Source organism: Monomorium pharaonis, chromosome 10 (genome assembly GCF_013373865.1).
Source record: "Monomorium pharaonis isolate MP-MQ-018 chromosome 10, ASM1337386v2, whole genome shotgun sequence".
Taxonomy (NCBI): Eukaryota; Metazoa; Arthropoda; class Insecta; order Hymenoptera; family Formicidae; genus Monomorium; species Monomorium pharaonis.
In genome coordinates, this window is record NC_050476.1 from 6,256,947 (window position 1) to 6,279,006 (window position 22,060).

At 35.8% G+C, this 22,060-nt stretch overlaps 2 protein-coding genes and 1 long non-coding RNA gene across 7 annotated transcripts in view; 1 reads left to right on the forward strand and 2 right to left on the reverse strand.

Annotated features, from left to right (window-relative positions):
* LOC105834996 (synapse-associated protein of 47 kDa) overlaps positions 1 to 13,064 on the reverse strand; it is a 70,278-nt gene extending 57,214 nt beyond the window's left edge. For 2 of the 4 annotated variants that reach the window (XM_012677907.3, XM_012677908.3), the window contains exons 1-3: positions 12,710 to 13,063; positions 8,474 to 8,674; positions 7,814 to 7,899 (exon numbers count right to left, since the gene is read on the reverse strand). In XM_012677907.3, the coding sequence (XP_012533361.1) occupies positions 7,814 to 7,899; positions 8,474 to 8,674; positions 12,710 to 12,855 (433 nt within the window). In that variant the 5' untranslated portion in view covers positions 12,856 to 13,063. Of the gene's footprint in view, positions 1 to 7,813; positions 7,900 to 8,473; positions 8,675 to 12,709 lie in introns of all 4 variants that reach the window. The other 2 variants (XM_012677906.3, XM_036293151.1) reach the window with 2 other exon arrangements.
* A 1,429-nt stretch (positions 13,065 to 14,493) lies between these two features.
* On the reverse strand, positions 14,494 to 19,409 carry LOC105834997 (mitochondrial pyruvate carrier 2). Of its 2 annotated transcripts, none has more exons than XM_012677909.3 (4): positions 19,095 to 19,409; positions 16,863 to 16,903; positions 15,790 to 15,986; positions 14,494 to 15,441 (listed from the first exon to the last, which is right to left on the reverse strand). In XM_012677909.3, the coding sequence occupies exons 1-4, from the start codon at positions 19,177 to 19,179 to the stop codon at positions 15,381 to 15,383; spliced, it is 384 nt and encodes a 127-aa protein (XP_012533363.1). In that variant the 5' UTR covers positions 19,180 to 19,409; the 3' UTR covers positions 14,494 to 15,380. The 2 variants fall into 2 exon arrangements, with proteins under 2 accessions (XP_012533363.1, XP_028049523.1); XM_028193722.2 differs by lacking the exon at positions 19,095 to 19,409 and adding an exon at positions 18,888 to 19,070.
* LOC114255332 lies at positions 16,910 to 21,284 on the forward strand. The gene is made up of 2 exons (XR_003626623.2): positions 16,910 to 17,628; positions 20,466 to 21,284. It is a non-coding gene; the product is annotated as an uncharacterized LOC114255332 (long non-coding RNA).
* The last annotated feature ends 776 nt before the right edge of the window (positions 21,285 to 22,060 follow it).

Below are 22,060 nucleotides of genomic sequence, written 5' to 3' on the forward strand. Positions count from 1 at the left end.
ATCTTGCTCTTCCATTCCACTGCGCTCGCGTCTGATATTCTTAGAGAGAAAATTGATCTTAAATACGGAATCTACTTTTCGTTTTTTATACTTTTTCTCGCTACAACACTTTATATTAAGACTTTATAAGTACAATAAATAAATCAGACGACAAAGCGTGTACTTATTGTCAGAAAAACGCAAAATAAAATAAGCGGTGAATAAAAACTTTTTTACAAAAAATTTAATTCTCCGGAAATTTCCTGTCTCTTCTTGTATTCAAATTAGATAATTTAATAAATTAAATTATTTATTGCAATTATAATATTGTAATTATGAAAACCGATCTTAAATAACAATAAGACTATGTCTTCTCCTTAACATTAATCTCTCAAAATTTGTTCAAAAATTTATCAATAAAGAGTCAAGAATTTTCAAAATTCCTAACATATCTATTCGAAGAACAACCTGAGCAGAAACAATCTGAAGAAGCAAACGATAAAATTCCATTGTATCAGCAAATATTCACGTAGACAATTTTTTCGTAGAAAAAATCCGACTCGTTATTTCGAGTCGAGTCAGACGTCTGCAATCGCAAAGGCGCCATCGTGATGACGATACAAAGAACAATGAGATGAGAAGAGTTGAGAGATTCATTGTTCCCACCTTGAAACAATCTAGTAGATAAACCAACCAAGATCGTATCCACACTAAAAATAGACTTCACGTTTGGGCATCCGTTTCCGACTCTATCGCTTCGTGCTCGCATTCTTCGTCGATTTATCGTCGGTCAAATTTCGGCCATAAGTCAGGCGGAAAATTATCTGCGGCGTCGCTGTGAAAAATGAGTAAAGAGCGCGAGAGTAATACGAGAATTCGTCGCTCTTCAACAACGGCATCGCAAACGGGAAGAGTGCGGCGTGGTGTCTTCGGGGTCAGAGATCCGGCAGCCGGTCGCAATGATTCTCGCGTTTCAATTACTACGAGCATCCCTTCCGTTTGAAATTCGATGAGACTCCGTCGGATCGGAGGAAGTGCGTTCGCAGACTTCCGAGTCGATGACCCAGCTGCTCCAGGCAGATCAAGCGAACTGTGAAACTTCAATGGCCCGAGAGCGGATTAATTATGCTCGGGTCACTCATATCTCGTTAGAAAGAGTGGCACTATACTGCCATGAACAGAGTATTATCGTTAATTAAATTTAGGCAAGTTTGATAGTCTTTCGTAAATATCAAGCTCCGTTAAATATAGTACTTTTATAAAATCTATTCATTCTAATGATTTACAAAAATAAGCTAATTTATGATATATTGCAAGTTATCGTGAAATATTTCTCATATAGAAGAAATATATGTGTAAATAATATGCTAATAATAAGTATAAATTTCCATAGCAGATACCGTGTGTGATTCAATAGTTTTCAGTTAATTTAAATATTTAAATGCCTCAAATATGCCGTCGTCAGCATTATTGATCGAATCCGTTAAAGTTACGATATCTAGGCAAGCAAAATCCAAAGAAGATACTTTAGAACCACTTCAAGTCTCTCACAAAAAATTATATATATTCCTGACCGCCGGTATTAAAAGCAGAATTGATATCCTATCGGAATGCGTCATGTTGCTTAATCAATACACCGGACTTCCGGCCAACTAATTGCTGTTGAAATTTAATTGACACAGCGACACTTGTATGATGACTTCAATATAATTTGTTAGAACCCGGTTAATGTTCCTCTTGAAATTTCGAGCCTAAGAAATCCCTGTTAAAAGAGAGAATCGATAGTTCTAGTTTCTGGTTAAAAAGTCTTTCTCTTTCGAACATGCTCTATTTACGGCCATTTAGCAAAATGAAAATTTGCAATCGTAATATTGCGTTCAAAACATTATAGATGATTGCGAGACCAAGATGAATATGGATCAAGCTAAATAGAAAGTCCTTGCTAATATCTCTCTTTTGCTAACATAATGTTTTTATACATTGCATTTATACTACATTACATCTCCTTAAATAAAGCACATACAACTGTTAATCCATTTATTTTTAACATAAAAATGTATCATGCTTTTTGTTTAACATGAGCTGTAACGAAAATATGTATAGTATATTTTCTCATAGGAAATAAAAATTGTAGAACAATATATGGAAAATTTACACATAAAAGGATTTTTAACAAACAATATATATATTCAAACTCTGCAGAAAATATCAATAGCGATAGAACGATACAATCAAAGAGAACATGGCACTAAAAAGCCGTTTCAATGCAATATGTGACTGTCTCTCAATTTAAAATACGATTGAGAAAAAGGAATAAAAGGAAATACACATTTAAATGCTATAAATCGCTTCACGTTCGCTTTCCCGAGATTCCTTAAGTTACATCAGGCTTTCCTTATGATTTAACTGATACGATCAAGCTAGAAAATTTTCATAGTTAAATAAACGAGAAATATACGAGACGTGTGATATACGAGAGAGCACAACGTTTTTCTTTATAAGTAAAATATATATTTTGTATATAATATTTTAATTAATAACTTTTCTATGTAGGCTTGTGTTTTATACCCTGTTCTCTCACATATTTTCTATAACAAATGTACAATTTGCGTGATTCCGTGTTTCAGATTCTAAACAATACGAGGAATCTTAACTTATTTGGTCCTACGAAGAAATCGGATGATTACGGAAACTGTACAGAAGAATTAGAAATACATCCCAACAATCGAACGAAAGAGCAGACAGAGCAGATCGTGTATATTTTTGAAATATCTTTCTATTAAATATTCCGTATATTAAAATTGTACATCGAGATACCAGTACGTCAGGGAGAGCCGTTTATACGCGCATTCTTCGCAAAGAATCCTTCGTAACAAAATCAAGTAAGATTTTTCCCTCTTTCGTTTCCGATTGCATGTTGAAATCGCAATTCTTTTTAAGAGAAATATATCCAATACTGTTGACGGATATTTCGACTGAGAAGTTGACCAAGTTATCTCGAAATCTGGCAAGCGAAAAGCAAATCAATGGATATGAAATGGAGTGGAGGTGGGCTCGTCGAGCCCGCGGTTACATCGTAGTCGCTGATTTTCCGAGGGGAGGAAAAGTCGGTCGGGGAGAAGCGTATTGATCGACGAAGATGGGAGTCCAACCCGACGACGCGTAGAACGGCTACTTAGCTGACTGGATCTTATACACGGATTCGGGGCGCGAAAATATTTCGGCGATCGTTCTCTCTACCCGCTCGTAAAACTACTCCCACACAGCAACGGCAGGGTGAAGCGGGCGATAGACATTTTTAACGATTCCTCCACGGCGGATTTGTCCAGGGCAGAGGCCAGCGCCGTCAGATCTAGATGTCTGGCTCGTCTCGGGCCAAGGACACGCGCAATGTCCGCTCCCTTTCACCCTTTTGCGTAAACCATCCCTGCTGTCACTTCCCCATTTTTCCTTCTCTCTCTCTCTCTCTCTCTCTCTCTCTCTCTCTCTGCAAGATGTTTCATCTCTATCTCCCTTTAAGCGTTACGAACTAATTTGCATACTGCAATTAGTTCTCTCAATCGGAGTGCACGTGATGCGCACTTTCCCTTTGACATTTATGCGTAACCGATAAACGGTGGAATTAGCAAGAGATCATTAGAGCTTCTGATATTAGCGTTTTGAAAAAGCGTGATAGCTTTTCCCTGCTAAGCGGGAGTGGTTAAGATCATTTACATGTCGCGGATTCGTACTGTAGACCGTAAAAGGGGAATGCTAACGACATTTCTCGCTTTTAATAGCATTTAATTTTACTTAAGTGTACGCAGAGATACTCCTTCGATAGTTCATTTGATACCGGGGGATAGATATACGTTGTGTATCCAGGCCAAGGACAAGCCCATCGAGTTCTTTCATTTCTCATTCACCCTCTATTTTGTTAATCTCCGCTCGATTCATACCGGAATAGAAGAAATATGACGAAGAAATATTTCGCGAAGTTGCAAGATTAAAAGAGAAAAAGCCAGAGGACCTTGATCGGGCGGGTTTCCGTCTATAGGATCCGTTTATTGTGCGCCGCGAGACTTGAGTTTTCTCGATTTGTATCTCCCACGTCTCTGAGGCACGACGATGCGGAAATTGCACTTTTGTGCAGTGATTGCTCATTCACGGCGAGAAGATTTTCGCGACGCAACAATTATAGTCCACACGACAGACGCTCTTGTGTGACGCAATCAAACGCTCGCGCTTAAGCGATTAAATACGAACTCTGTGGGCACGAAATTTAAATATAACGTAAAACGACATCTCCGTTGAAAGCAACGAAATAACTTTAATTTAAATATTGGAAAAGTTGTTAATATAAAAAAAAAAATGATCTCGAATTTTGTCAGTGGCGCTCTTTGAGTCTATAGTAACACACAGCTGCAATATATATTATCATTTACATGTACACGCGCGAATATCGTATAAATACTTCACAATCAATTACACTACAATTATTATGCTAGCTTGCGCATACAAATTCTGTACAGAAGTGCACATTTCATGGGCCGATGGTTCGATTCGATCAATAGGAACTGCACAATATGTCATGTGTCCTGTTTACGCGAAACAACGCATCTCCAATTTCACACGATGGAATCCATTCGCTTCGACTAATAAAAGCGAAAATGTAAAATTTTTTATTACATTTTAATCACAATTTTAAACGCACAACGTTTCGTAGGGGTTGCAAATATCATTTTCGCATTTACGTAGAATGTACGTATCTACATACATTCGGAACGTGAAGGTGGATCCTTTTGCGGCTTCAAAATTTATCAAACATTCTCGTTCTCGGCCAACCTCTGCAATCACATTTTCATGATGATTAAATAAATCGGTTTGCTCTACTATAATGTGCAATGGTACCAATCTCCGCGTTTATACGCGGCAAAAGAATAGAGAATATTTTCTAGAGGTATAGAGAAGAATTTCTCTTGAACGATGGTACTTAACAATTCGTCTTTGGAACTTGCTCTTTGTTCGTAAGACTGATCGGCAAAGCGCTGATAAAAGCGCGATTTTCGATAATACCATTGTAAACGCTTCACCGTGCTGTACGCAAAGCGAGAGACAAACGAGCTAAGTGACCTTCTCATTGAGTTTGGCCTGAGAAAGAAACGCCCAACAATGAGAAATATTATCACATCTGCGGACAACGGATTAGCATTCTCCTTAAACATTCAAAGATCAACGTGATTTTTCCAATTATTTACAAGCCAGTCAAATAATTATTTATAAGCGAGAGCTCGATATGTACTATTTCGACAATAATATATATATTCTAGTGCCAGAAAAAGAAAAAAAAAACACTTTCTCCGAACAGAAATCGTGCAAAAGGTAACTATAATTTCGAAGTAATATCTCTGTCGGACCTACGTATAAAAAAAAGATTTGCGAGATAAAGGACGTATGAATAACACAAAGGTAATTTCCGAGAGAGATACATGGTATCACGTGCGTGCAAGCGCAAATAATGCCGCTCAGGGCAGAAATCGAATTTTCTACGAGAGGCACAGGACGATTTAGCGGCGTGCGTAATCAAAGGACTGACGACCGGAGAGAATTAACTAGCGATTGTGCAATCTGGTGCAAATGTTAGCTAATGGATTTTTAATTTGCTAATTTGTTTTGTGCACACGTAGATTACGTATGAAACATGAATAGCATAAGAAATAACACGATATAGAATTATATCTTTATAAATATTACTAAGATCGTATTGTAATTATCAGAATCTCGTATAAAGCATGTTCTTTCTAATAAAATTAAAATAATTAATGTATCAGCAACGAAATTTTTATATCCACAAAAGATTAAAATTTAAGATAAATCCTTCGTACTCCTCTTCAAAGGGATTCAGAAAGTAAAGTAGTTAAGTAAAGATAAATAGAGCAAAATAAATCTGTCGTCTAAATAATCATGTTCCGACTTGAATTTTTACGAACTAATGCAAATACTCAAAAAATTTTCAAGAGTCGCTGCTTCCGCATTTTTAGTTTCACTCTGAGAAATTCAACAGAAATTCACCATGCCCAAAAGTCTACTTAAATAAAAGTACGTCTCTGATTCGGACAAATAAGAGTACTTCCAAGCGAGGCAAAAAGCTGCAACTACATGCGTCGTGGCGACGTGTTCAAAATATGTCACTTGTTCCCGTAAAGTTGTCGCGGTTTTTTTCCCTTGTCCAACATAACGTACGTTAGTTCATTTTCTCTCAACCCTGGGTTCCGTTATAAGACACCCTACGAAGAGTTCCGCCCTTACGTTATGAAATACGATCATTACACAAAGTGCTTCAACTCGCGGCACGTGCGGAAAACGGTGAAAAAGTAACAAAATGCATAAACACGGATAAAATAATGATAAGATCTATAGAATGCTGATTTGTTTCCATTGAAGAAAGAAATAATTTGTATTGTTATGTACGCGCAAGCGAAGAAGCGAATTTTCGAGGCGCAACGCGCCATGAATTTTCTCTGTGTGAACCATGGAGCATAAACAAAGCACGACCTACTTCAAAAGAAATCATTATTTGTCGACTTGCATACTCGGACTTGTTCCAAGTAACAATAAAATTTTCAAATCATACTAGATCATTAGAGAAGCATTGATTTTACATTAATCGCAGAGTATTTCCATGAATTAATATATTAAATGCATAAAAATTGTAATGTTTAATCAGACAAATACAAAACGCGAGTAACGTTGAAAATTATATTCATTCAAAAGAAAAAATAAAACTTCAAATATTTTTTAGAGAATTCTCTGGAAGAGAAATAAACTCACGCACAACAGAAGAATAAAGGGAAAATTAATAAAAATTATAGATAGTGATTGATAATATGTGAAATTATTAATCAGCTATAATCATACTCTAATGAATGTACCCAAATCTCCTGCCAACAAAATACAAAATGCAGCTAGCTGTTTTACTAATTATGCATCAGCTTCACTGCCGTTCTAGAAAATTAAATCTCTATTGAGCGCAATATAGAAACGAATCAAGAGACACGGTAGTGGCTCGCGCCAAGTGAAAGCGCAGCGCGTGTGAGTAGACACCAAAATGCATAAAGCACATATTCTATCTACTTGATCAATATCACGCACTCTTTTACCATTTTTTAATTGACTAAAACTAATAATGTGTATATGTATACGTATGTATATTTTTATCATTCATCTTTATACCATAAAGAAAATAATCTATGTGATGAATATCAGTGCTAATATAAACCACTTTTATATAAGCTTTTTAGTATATCTCCCCTCTTGTATCTACAGACGAGCGTTTAATTAAAACTTTCCGCCGTAATTTCCGGAGCGAGCATGAAGTTAAAGAACCGATTAATTTTTCTCTGACACACTAAGTAGGCGTAAATTCGGTCAAAAAAATTACGGTCAAAATTGGATACAATCTTCGCAGATATTTTCTTTTTAAATATTTTTAAACGCCTGTTTAAAAATGTGTGTGAAGCGCGAAGAGTAAGCTCCGACGTTCAAGATAACACGGGCGAAGTTATTCGTCCAGACGTGCTTTCAATTTTGCCTATCTGAAAACAATTTAAGCGAAACGCTGTTTTATGCAAGGCTGCAGCGATAACATGAGGTGACGTGCGAAGGCACACCTCGTCGACACGCGTTCAAAATGATATATACCAGCGATTTACCGAGGTAGTGTCGTGAAAAATATCACATAAGATGCTTTAATCCCACAAATAACGACGTAAATGGCGTCCGAAGTGATTCCTTGACGTAAATACGACAGCGATCATTGATCTCTGCGTGGTCACAGCTTATTCACGGAACTTACCGGCGCCGAAAGCTTGCTGTCCATTCTTGTCCTCGGTCGGGGTGCCCTCTAAACTCGCGGGACCGCTGTCCGCCCCACCGGTCGCGCTGCAAAAACATTTTCGCCGTTATATTCCACCGAGATCGAACGGGACGCTGTACTCGCGAACAGTAATAGTGTTAGGTCGTTGCACGTGAAATATTGAATTCAAAAAGTTTCAGTTTTATGGAACGCTCTTATAAACCAAACGTCCTTCAAGATAATGGTTACCTGATAAGTATTACGTATCGTATTAAAGTAACATGACTGTTATAAAAATATGTTTTTTTTTTTAGTTTTGTCAAGCTGCAGTAAATTTGTTTGAAAACGTAGAGAATAAAAAATTCGTATTTATATATAATAAAAAAATTCCATCAATGTTTAATATAAAATTTAATTTACATAGCGTTTGAAATATACGTATAGATATAAAAGTAAAAATTTATCATTTTCAAGTGTCTTCACTTAATAAAATTTCTTACATTTAATAAAAAAAGAATGAGTTTTGTGCTGAGAGATTGAATTTTTTTCAATTACATATATTTTACTTCCTCGGGATATATCGTTGATAAAAGCGACATTTCATGCGCAACGACTATAATAAAGAGTAAATAAAATACACACAAATACATCAACACTCACCTGCTTGCATCGTCATCTTTTACTTGCTCGCCGACGGGAGCCTCGCTTTCCTGAGGCTGACTTTCTTCCGTCTCAGTTGGTGGCGGGGCCTCACCCTCGGCAGCTCCGGCGCCGCGGCTTAACCCGGGTATACCACCGCTCAACCAGCCCGACATTTGATTCTTTACCCCGGCGAACATTTCATATTTATTTCCTTTCGGACTGTAATATAAAAAAAAACACGTATTTCATTATTGCGGGAAAATGTGGATTTAAATGGAATAAAAAATATTCTATGACTTCGGTGAAAGATGGATTCCGCGCAATATCTAAAAGGGAAATCGAAACCTGAAAGGATTAAAGGTAATGGGACATGAGATAATCATACGTTTTGATAGTGAATGCCAAAGTAATTAATCGAACAACGCGCAATGCTTAACAGCGTGGTTCTTAAAACAATAGAAACATCCTGAGTAAACGCAACTCAATTGCAATGCAATTTTCTGTTTGTATATGTTATAAAACACTTTTAATAGAATGGAAAACGGATATAACGGCGCGTGGTACGATAAACCGCAACGCACAACCGATCGATTAATTAGATTAGTACAGAGAAATCGGATTACACGAGAAAGCGTGGGCTCGAGTAGAATTACAAACGTGACCTTTTTAATCACTTCCTCAAATTTAAGTATAAAAGTTCGCCTCGTTCAAAACCTGCTCACTCAGCCAAAATTTTATGTCCCGCCGAAGAGACATGAAAACTATAATCGTGCGACGCAGCAACTAATTATCAGTCAAAGGACTTGCAGAGACAAAATTCCCATTGGCATTAATTGCACTCGAGTTATGAGTTTCAGCGAAATACATAAGGTTCCACGAGAATTTCGAAATGCATTAGACACATCCATTTTGGCTGTACCATCCAATTTGCGTATACAAAAAGACAATAATATTCCACTCTTTCTATAATGTATTCTCAGTCATTAGTGTATTCTCAGAAAAGATACGGACTTAAAAAAATTGTTTATATAGATTTTAATTAATTACAATATTCTCTTTACATGTAATTTAATTTATCATTCTCTGTATAAAGATAATAAGGTAGAGTTTCACGGAAAAATTAATAAAATAATTTATTCCGATGTATATTGAAATAAAATATAAAATTATCTATAAAATATTCATTTTTCAATAATTTTACTTTTTGCATAAATCAATTAAATTAATTAATATTTTTAAAGGAAGAAAAACCTAATCACATTCAGGAAAGTACGCAATTGCAAACGCCATAATTTTTCTGAAATGTAATTGTGTGTTATTCTTAGCAACATCAATTTAGTCACTTTTTACATAAAAGTATTGAAATAAAGTGGTCAAAAATAAACACTTTATGAAATGTTTCATTTTATGTTAAAATAAATGTGCTATAATAAAATGTATCTCTCTGTAAATTTAATTAATTTCTCGATAACTTTCAAATACTTTTACGCCCAAAGCAAAATGTTATGAGAAATGCACGAAAAGTACGTTTTTTATTTAAAAAAAACTCTAACATTCATATTTGATAAAATATAAAATACATATGAGCAGCATGTACATCATGAACACATCACGTTACAGAGAATATGTAATTTCGAAAGAAATTACATTTCTATTGGAAGAAAATGTGAATTTGTCACATGTGAGCGAGCTGCGTTAATGCAAATGAAGTGCGCGCGTACATGATTTTTCGAATTTTGCGATCTCCATACAACTGTACATCCGTCAAGTCGATCGAACGTAAAAGCACAGATTGATTTCACGCAAGAGTGGACGAGTTGTTATGTGCGTTGACATTTGACACGCACTGTGCCACCGTGTACGCAATGATTTGGTAGAAACACTACTGTCGGAGAACATAGTTCGCGCGATATCGTAAAATCACGGAAGCGATTTATAAAATGTTTCATTGTTACTTTATTATGAAGGCGCGTGCGATTACATTGCATGATCGCGTTTTTCTCACGGATTAATTAAGAATTGCACGTTGTAGCAATCCGCATTAAAAAAATTGGTGTGCGGAAGCGGCAAAGAGAGAATTTTTTCACATATTTTTATCCGAGATTACATATTTTCAGGTGACAACGAAAATAACGCGCGCACAGGCGTGTGCATACGCATATATTGAAAATTAATCAATGAAAGATTGAAATAAATGCATTCAATTTTTTAATAAAAATAAAAATATATGTTATCTTGCTGTTTTAAAATTATAAATAAAACGTGGTTTGCTGTAAGCGCATTAAAAAATGATGGTTTTAAATGTGACACGTGTTATAAATTATGTCTGACGTGTACGTGAACGTGAATTTAAAATATATTACTTGAATAATAAATTTAGAAATTTTCGGGGAAGAAATAAAATAAATATTTTACTGGATAATTTTATATTTTAACTGGGAATTAAATGTAAAATATTTTGTTAACAATTGAGTTTTCTAGATGCCGAATGATTGGAGAAATTATATTACATATAAAGAAAATTTATAGTTAAACCGATTTTGTATAAATAAAAAGAAAGAGTCAAAAATATGTAGATTGGAACTTTATAATATTTCAAAATATTAAACATGACGTTATCGTATTCAGGGTGCCTTTAAATAAATTTTTGCGTGAAGTTACGTAATAAACTGCACGTACACACATGCATACACACGTGTTAATTGTACAAAAGCTCGTTATATCGATGCTACGCATCCCATTGTAATTACTGCATACGTGTGAGATTGTCTGCCGTTGCGGTACGTCAGAACACTAGATAACACGTTATTATCGGCAGCGTGCATCGTACGAGGACTGTGACCGTAAAACTGCGTTTGTTATGATTTTTATCGAGCAGACAGATGAACGACTGAACGACTGAACGACTACACCAATACGAGATAACTCGTCCGATTGTCAGAGTCCAAGATGTCAACATTATCGCTTTAAAATGTCCCAAAACATTGATCCTACAATCCGCGTTCCATTTGTCAATGACAAATATTTATCGACAAATGTTCACGATAGAATAAGTAATCGTTCAGGTGTGCATACAAATAGACACGAATAAAGTTATTATGTTTACATAGGACCACGTCCTATGTAAAAACGAATAATATAGATTTCAAATAATATAACTTTGGAAAAAATCAATGTATAAAAAGATACTAATAGATATTAATAAATATATAATATATATGATAACATATTTTATAATTATGCTATATACAAATTATATTATTTTAAATTATTATATACTTGATATACCACAATCTCAACTGTAACGGTACAAAAATTAAATGTAGACAGGTGCGCGAATAAAAAGAAAAGAGGAAACATCGTTCAGGCATTAGACTCGTTCGTTCGTAAACGTTACTTAAAACAAAATCAAAAGCACTTATGCTCGAGCTAGCTCGGAGGAGGAGGAGCGAGGCAAAAATCTGCGGAGGCGCGAAAAATATGGTCGAAGGAGGAAACGGAAATGCGAGCGTGGGTCGGCGAGATTCAACCGTAAAAATCTGACGTCGCGATCCGCGCGCGGGATATCGCCGCGTCGCGCTAGGGTTTACGTAAGTCGGGACGTTATTGATCTAATCACGAAATTCGCATCCTCCTCCGAGGCGAGGAGGTTATGCCGCCAGCTATAAAAACGTTGCGAGTTTTCTCGCTGAAGAAAAAAAACCCGAGGGAGAAATCGCACAGAATGGCGAGCTGGCGGTCGAGCGATTACGACTTACACAGCTCGTTAATTCCACTAGACGTTGTATGTACGTGCGGTAACGATCTTTCCGGTTGTACATTCGCGACAATTTCCGCTCGAGTTCCAGGATCAACTCCTTGTCCGTGCGGATGGGCAACATCCGGATATCGGACATCGCTGGATTCTCGTTGCGGCTTTCGAATTTTTTTGTCAATTGTCTCGTTGACAAAGCGGCAGCGGCGGCAGGGAGAGTGGAAACCGCGGCTACGCAGAGCGTGGGAGGATCGATTCGCGGCTGACTTCACGGTTGACAGTTCGCGACGCAGTTCACGCAGTTCGGCGAGCACGCATGACATTCGCGGCGAAAGAAACGCGAAACGGAATTCGCGAAAAACACCCGTGGCGTATCGTCGCGGGGGAAGCTAGCAGACGACCTGTCCCTCCCCCTCTGCCATCCTCCCTCCTTCCCCACCCCCCCGTCGTCCCGTTACGACGATGTTGCAGGTTATGGCACGGGGACAAGTGCGACGTACCTGGTATTGTTCTTTTTCTCGAGATCCGCGCTGGTCTCGACGTCCGGCGAGGTCGGTTTGGGCACCTCGGCGGGTGTCTCCTCGCCGCCGTTCTCGGGCTTCTTTCCCATCCAGTTGGACACCTGATTCGTCAGGCCGGAAAACATCTTGCGACGTGCGTCGGCGAGCTCCGCTGAAGTCTACTCCTCTCTCTCGTTCTCACTTCCCCCCCCTTGACCGAATGACGACGTTTCTCGCCGGAATCGGGCGCAACCGTCACCGAAGCCCTCGCGGACCGGAGCGACGACGGATGTAAGGATACCTCGTCCGTCCTCACGACAGCGCAGCCACAAACTGCGTAAGCGGCACGTGCACGCGCGCAACTCGCGTCGCGCACCCGTCGCGACGACAACGCCGGCCGGCCTTGCGCGGCCGTCCCGCGAACTATCGCCAACCATCGATTGCACGCGCCGCGCGACGCGCGCCGCCTGATTTTCGGCCCGCACGCAGAAATCGCGCTTTACGATGGACAATGCGCGAGACGATTCTCCGAAATAATGGATGCTGCTTCTCCAGATGATCGATTGTAATTTGACGACAGAAGTCAGATTCGTTGGCCCGTAAACGACGAATTAACGCGAGAAGGGCGACAGAATCGATACGAGTCACGCTGAGTCACGTTGACAAAATTCCCATTTATTCGAAATCTGTCAACATAATAATAGGAGATTGATGACGAAAATCAGGCGGCGATCTGTTGCGTTTATTGTAATCGCTCTTTTTTTTTTCGTGTATTTTTTCCATGAATCTACAGGCTTTTTTGCTGAATTTCTTTGCATCCTTCCTTTTTTCCTTTTTGCGTCAGAGAAATAAAGAAAAAAAAAATAAAAACTGGAAAATATTTATTAAAATAGAACAGGTCTTATACATCGAAATGTATCTTACTCTTATGAATATATTATGAGTAACTCGTCTTTTAAAAAATATATGTATAAGAAAAATATATGTATAAGAAAACAAATTGCTTTCCTTAACGATGCAACATATTTTAATCACAATTTTGTGACGAACTTTGAAAAGCGTAATCTTGGCTCAAAGTCAATATTCTCGGAAAATTTAAACTGAATTTGTAATAGAGAAGCGTTAAAGTTGAAAATTTAATCCCCTTTGGGGAATGAAACTACGAAGAAAAATAACGATGTGTAACTTTCAATATTATTTTTTATCTTCTGTGCATATGTTTCAAATAAAAAATGCAAAATATATATAGCGTAGATTTGAGCAATAGCAAAAATTATCGACAAAGGCATATTTTACTCCAATACGTTTAAACGCCTTGCGGTAGATATTTAATTAATATAGATAAATTAATAAAATATGAAAGCGATTATGCAAATACACATTTTTGTGAACATACGTGGCGAATTTGTATTTCCTCTCGTAATATCTCTTCTTAATCTCCGTGACATACCTGTCGAATAGTATCACGTTAACATCGTCACGGAAGCGTAATTAAGACTCATTAATCAGACGAAATGTCTACCTTACTTTGATCGTGACGTGAAATATCTATGCTCAGCTTTCCACGAGGCTATGAGATGATGATACATTATTTCCGATATTAAATCGCGACATCAGGTCCCGCGTTTTAAAAGTTGCTGGTAAATGCCGTTTTATTATCCGATAACTTACCATTATTTCTATAACACCTGCACAATTGAATGTCAAATATGTTTTACCTCTCGGCAATTACGTCACGCTGAATCTCGTGCCTCGGGTGTCGATCGTTATATTACACAACACAGTAACATTAAAAATATCTGCAGTTTTATTTCAACTCGAAGCGACGCCGTTACAACAATATTAACTAAAATGTTATGATACATATAACACTTTATATATCCGCTTCTCTTCGAAGCGCCGCGCAACGTTGATATGTCATGCTGACGCACCGTGAGTATCTCGAGGTAGAACATACGTAGTTCGTAACAGACAAATACATAGTACAATCATGTTGTCACCTGACTCTTCTCGGTCAAGACTCTGTATGGAACCTGTGAACCTTCTAGTAGTATTTTTTATCCACCCACAGTGTACAATATTGACCGCATAGTATCCGAATTGAATTACGTCATACATATCACAGTTTTGGCACCAAGTCAATTGACTTCACGTATAATTTATTACGTTCCTTTCGACAAATTCTATACACTAAGAAAAGTTGTTAATTTGATTAAATTTATCAACTTAATTGACTTTTTCTCAGTGTATGGAATATTGTAACGGATCTAATAGGTACTGCGAAGACATTATAAAATCGTTAATCAGATATCCTTTTTGGAGTTCAATGAGACAATGTTAATTTGTTTCATTAAAAACTACGTGCTAGAAACTCGATCGCGAATAAATCGAATTATACAATATCTTTATGATTTTGAAAGTTTGAGCCAGTAATGTAACTTAATACGTATATTTTATATATACATCACCAATCTACTTTTCTTGTTCATCATTAAGACATATTGGTCAGATACTTTAAACATCACTAGACTGCTCGTCCCTAAATAATAACATTTTAAACGCGAAGTAACGAAGATTATTATTTAAATCAAGCGACGCGATAACGTCGCAGCGCCAATATTCATTTTTCCTAGGAATGTATATCTATATCTATATCTATATATATTTATCGTCAGTGAGCTGCTGATGGGCTCGTCTTCGCTGCCTCCAAAGCTGCTTCCTGACGCTGATACCTGTGACAAATATTAATTCGGTAAAATCAAAGCTCTCAAAGAGAGAGAAGAGAAAGAGAGAAGAAGAGAGAGAGTAGCTAGAGGCAGATTCGCAACATCGAACGATATAAATTATGCAAAAGGCCGTGAGCAAAACCGGAAAAATGTTGACAAACTCGCTTAATTCTTGCAATCAGAATTACAAGAACTCTGCAGAAACGAGATTTTTATAAAATAGTTGACAACTCGTTTCTATGTTAAAAAAAACATTTAAAAAACGATAACGTAAGATATAGAAAAAAATCATCGAAGCATGAATCTTATAGAATTTTACAATATGACTTGAGAATATTAAACCGAAATGATTACCTCATGGCTCTCGTTATTTGGTATATGGCCGTAAACGCAACAAAAAGGTTCACGCTAAAGAGACTCCAGTTCTTCGGCGTGATGGCTAAGGAGTATCTGGTCCAGATCAATCCCGTGATGCCTAAGGCACAAGATTGGCTGACGGAGATTTTGTTCGCTGGCCTCTGCAAGTCACCGAGGCCGGCGATTACGAGACCCTACAAATTATAAAAAGAATCATTTGCATATTTGCATATTTATATTTTAGTTAGTCTTATCTTCTATTTTTATATCGTGTGCACGCGCTTGAAAATAAAAATCAACGAATCTCAAGTAATATATCGCGTTATGTTTGTTTTAAGTTTAATCAATCTATTTGGAAACTTTTTATGTTGATTTAATCAATATTTTATTTCTTTTACATTTTTTCTACATACATGTAAAAATAAAATAATATAAAGCCAATGGACAGACATAAATAGTGGAACGACAATTGAGTAAATTGTTCCATGTTTGTAATATTATGAATCATAAGATTGATATTTATATCATTTATATTTATGTTCGTTTTCACGCTTTACAGCATATATAAAATATCATACAGTTAAAGTAAATGTTTCATGACTGGATTTTAAGCATGAAAATTTTTTTGTTCAAAAGATAAAAAACATATGCTTATTTGTTTCTAAAATTGGTCATATATTTATTAAATTGCAACAGATAATTATAATAGAAATAAACATAGTATGCGGATCGAGTATTCCACTAACGTAACTATTTGCCAACTTATATTACGCAATTGCCTTGAAATAAAATTATGTATTTGCATACAAACAAGTCATTCAATCACGTAATATTTGACGCATTTAAAAAATAATAAAAAAGAAACTAAAATAGTAACAGTAAAGTATTGTAAAGCTAAAAAGGAAAAGTTTTCTTGATTAAAAATTCATTACGAAAATCTATGTTTTGTACTTATGTAACGCTGTTTGAGTGTTTCGAATCTTTCCTATTCATTTACTTGACTAACCTTTTAGAATCGTGACACGGGTCAACAATATTGATATCGTAAGAATGAAAGCATTGTTACTAACCCATTTGAAGGCCGGTGCCCAGAAGAAGATGGTCTGTGGACCTAAAAAAAACACCCATCGACATAAGATACTTTAACTGGTATTTACTGATATTTAGGTTTAATTATCTTTTATACGATTTTTTCAAGGCGCTCAACGTTCGTAGCAATTAACACAAATTGTAAAATATAACAAAAAACATTCGTAATGTCGGAATACATGCACGGAAAGAATGATTTTACTATGGTACTTAAAAATTTAGCTAAATACAAAGTTAAAAATAATTTTGTTAGACCATCTCAAAGCAATTATGAGGAACGCTCAAATATGATAAGCAATGCTGTAAACAGTTTTGACATTCTAATAATCGCGTTGAATATTTTGGTGATATAATAAAAATATTTTCAGATTTATTTCCAGCTAAATTTTTGAATGGTTTAGCAAGTGTTCCTTCCATATATATATATTAATATAAAAAATATATTAAATTCTATACAATGTAAAAAAAGCAAATAATACAAAAAGTGCCAGCTTCAAAGTACAGTCCCACTGTAATCAAATGCCAACCCGGTTATTGATGCGTTCCCGTTGCAGCATATATACCCTTGACTCTATTCGCTTCATCTATTCAAGCTTCCGCTCTAATAGTTTAAGTAAATTCGTCAGAGTAACTTTGACACAGACACAAAGTCGTGTGTCATTTGCATTACAATTCGGTGAAGATGCGATCGCTTCGTCTGATTTGGCACCTACGCGAAAAGCCACGTTAACAGAAAATGAGACAACCGTAAGTTGCAAAATAAATACATACGCGGATATTCTCGCGGCTATTGGGATCTTGTATCTAATTCTGTTATATTATGTAATATTATATCACATCGATTTTTAAAACACTGTCTTTTATTTCCTAAAATTTTTATCAAAATTGCATTGAAAAAGTGTCTTGTTAAACTAATTGGAAATATTGTATTATAGGTTCAACCAAAATCTGGTTAAATCTACCACATTTCTAATTAGTTCAACAAGACTCTTTTTTTTTCAGTGTATGTTTTAGAAAACAGTAATTAATATATTTCGAAAACCAATGTGATTGCATTACAAACATCACTACCAAGTTTGCAATTTTAAGAATTTTGTATAATAAAAATTGCAGAAATTATAGATAAAAGTACATACTGATACGTGTAATAATTTTTTAACTTTAAAATTAATTAAAAAAAAAATCTCAAAGTCCAATCTAAATCTGTTAATCTTAGATGCATATAGCTCCTTAAATTTATTTACAAGTAAATTATATAATTAGTAATTATGAGATATAATAGTATTAACGCTAATCTAATTAACAAAAGTCAACATCATCAGGTGATATCGGACCAGTTTGTAACTTCACGCGTATCTGGCGTGATGAGATAAATGCAAGATAAATTCAACACTTTCTCTGACCACTGATATAATTCTTTTACTATGAACAATTTATCGGAAATTTTTGTTTACCTTTCTTTATATACTAACAAGTGTTATATCTATTACGGATTAATTTCATCACGCCAGATACGCGTAAACTTGAAGATTCGTTTAAAATAATAAAATCGTAAACGTTATATTGTTTTCGTGTAGACTGAGGGAAAATATTATCAAGTCAATGAGCTTCGGCTCGATCAGCAAACGAATGATATGAAAAATACAAAGTGGAAAAGTAGACTAAGCCACGAAATGGAAATTGAAGCGAGCGACGTATTCATTAATCCATAATGTAGATACGTGAACTAATTTAAGAATGCGACCTCGAGGAGGCTGCATTATAAGGCGCAGAGTGTTTGTTATTCGGCGTCGGCAAACCGCCAAGTCTTACGATATCAATATGCGGAAAAAAAAGTGTTTGCATCGCTAGTCGATAAACGACGAGAGAGAATTGTGATTAGGGACATTTCCGCGTTGTACTAACTTATCGTGGCTGCGGCTAACTATCAATAACAAAACCCGGTAATTATTAATAATAATTAATCCGCGATTACTCGCGGTGACTGATATAAAATCCAAAAATACCACAAAGCAACCGATCCAGGTCATCAATCTCGGAGAGGGGGGAAAAAGGTATTGTTTGTCTAGAAAACCACGTCACATCCGGCGCCTCACTCATTTCTCTCAGCCCATCACACACCACACACACGCACACAGACACAAACACAGCACACCCACTCGTGGCACGTGCCACCTGCTCGACGCGACGATCGACCGCTCTACTTTACTAACCAGCTGGATGTTTCCACAGAGGCTGGATGCTCTCGGGCACGAACTTGCCGATGGCGTTCATCGAATTCCTGTAGATCACTGACATGGCTAGTGTTCGGGGGGGGCAGTCGACGGACGGGTGCGAATAAACTCGGCGTGTAATCGGAAATTGAACGCGATCGCGGGAAATAGCGGCAAGTGGTGGTTAACGAGCAGTCGCGGGATCCGCACGCTGCGACCGAGAAACGCCAAGTGTGCGGATTGGTCGCGGCGACGCTCGCGCGGTTGTTCCCCTCGACCTTCTCGCCGCTCGCCGACGTCCCTGCTAGTCCTTGCGGGTCACATGGACGGGAGTAGTTGGAGTAGTGGCTCCCCGTTGAGACTACGTCGAAGATGGACGAGTATACGCGCCAGACTTTAAATATTTCTAGCCACCACCGCAGCCACCGAAATCTACGCGCTCGGCAAACACGATGCTGCTCCGAAAGCAACGGGGGAAAAAGGGGGGTGGGGACCCGGGAATGACCGCGAAGCTGATCTCACGTATAAATATAGATGATCGAAAGTTTGTGCATATATGAACTTTTATTAAAAACCACGAATTTTGAAGTTACATTTTATTTTCTCCAGACGTTAAATTTTGAAATCTAAATTGAAAGCTCGCAAATTACGCTCGAGAAAATTTATGAGAGTATTTTCCTCTTTGAAAATTTTAAGGCGATATGCTCATGTAAATAGCTCATCAAAATTTTTTAAATTCAAATATTTAATAAAAAAGAATATTTAGTAAAATTTCTGCAACATTTCAAAGTAAAAAATTTATACTATTACATCTCAATTCATAGATCTTGAATATTTCATTTTTTAAATTTAAAATTTAAATTAGTACATTACAAGTTAAAATGTTATGATAAGATAAAGTTATAAGGAAGTCATAGAAAATTGTGATAAGATAGGAAGTGATAAGATAGGAAGTATATGCCTCTCAATCGTCACGCATTTTAAATAGATTTTCATCATGTAATTGATAAATTTCAATGAGGACTTTTTACACAAAATCTTATAGATAATAAGATGATGCTGAAAAAATAAAGAATTATTAGAGAAAAGTATGCTGGATTTTTCAAAATACATATAAATAACATTTTTTAATAAATGATCGAACTTGATTGTGTATGTATTTGTACATATGTATTTTAAATGGCATAGGAGTATTTCAATAAGCGACCTTGCACAGGTGTGCTTGTTGACATTGGCCCCAAAAGTTCCAACTCGGATGTTCGCCAAGTCGACGACTCTGTCGTCGATTAAATTTTCTATTAATAAAATACGATACATTTCTTCCACGACATTTTTATAAATGTTTATTATAATGCCGGATAATATTTACAGAAAAATGGATGTATTTACAGAAAAACGGAAATATGGATGCCAAAGATTGAAAGATAATAATTTAAATAATTCGTTATTAAATTACGTATCTCGACGTAATAAAAAGGATCGCATATAAAAAGCAAATTGTTGCGTATGTACACACTTTTTATTATATCTACATATTTTCATAACAGGATAATAAACATATTATATTAGAAATAATGTACAAGTAAAATACAGGTTAAAACTTAAGCTCGACATCAGAATGTAGATTGTAAAATATAAATAATTGCATGATTAATTGCGTCGCCCAATTTTCTAATTATGCCGGTTCTAACAGCTTGTAATTGGTTACGCTCACATTGCGTGAAATCAAAAACAGATTTGTATCTAATCGTTCATCGGAAGAAAAACGAAATATCCTGCGAATATTCGTACATTACAATTTGTTTTTTGTTATTATAAAATCTATATGATAATAAAATTAAACTTTTTATAAAATTTGATTCATTACAGTCATTAAGACAGTATAAACATAGGAAGATGTTTAAATTAGATACAATCTGTGCGTATTACATACAATTTATAATTTACATACAAAAAAAAATATAAATGCACATCACAACCCTGTATATACATATAAGATTTTTACTGAGATGTAGTAAACTGTCCTCTAAATGTAGTAGTAGAAAAGTAGAAAAATATGTGAGATCAACTAAAGTTCGACTTTCTGTTAGTGCGATAATTCGGCGAGATCAAAAGGCTCGACTGTCATTTTATGACGCCAACAGAAAGTCAAAGGAGCCGAAAGATTGGAAACATAAAAAAATTAAAAAACGGAATCCGTATAAAAAGATCTTATCGATAGTGGAAACTGCAATTTCTTATATAACTATAGGACACGATCTGATGTTCACTCTAAATCTCTCTCGACTCTTTCGAGTATTAAAATAATTACGATTAAGAATAAGTGAAGCAAAGTGATAATCACAACAGAGCTTTGATGTTTAAAGACGTCATTTAATACATCTAATATATCTCTCTTTCTTGGCATGTATTGCTGAAGAGAATAAAGAATTATATTATATATCTAATATATCACGCATGTCTTCAAAATAGATATATAAAATTGTGTGATTTTTGCACATATTTCTTTGCTCCATTATTACTTATATCATATATTTTACATAAGGCACATGAATTATATGTAATTACAGTTTACAATTTTCTTATGATTAAAGATTATTACGTAGGATTACGTAATATTGTTACATTGATATTGTATATATTGCATGCACATATGTATATGTATGCACGAACATGGCAACTATTTGACTGGATGGATACAGTATAATTCATGAACTGTCATGTCATCAGTCTTAGTTTCATATTTTTAATACAATTGGTATAAAAAACATGTTTAAAAAGTATTTTATACAAAAAATACTATACTATAGTAAGCTTATTCATCCAAATAATATGCCTAACTTAATTACATTTTTATATAAATTATATACATGATCACAATTGACTTCAAATGTTTCTGTATATATCTATACATTTTTCATCACTGATATAAACGTAATTACTTCTTCTAAAGTTATTTAAAATGT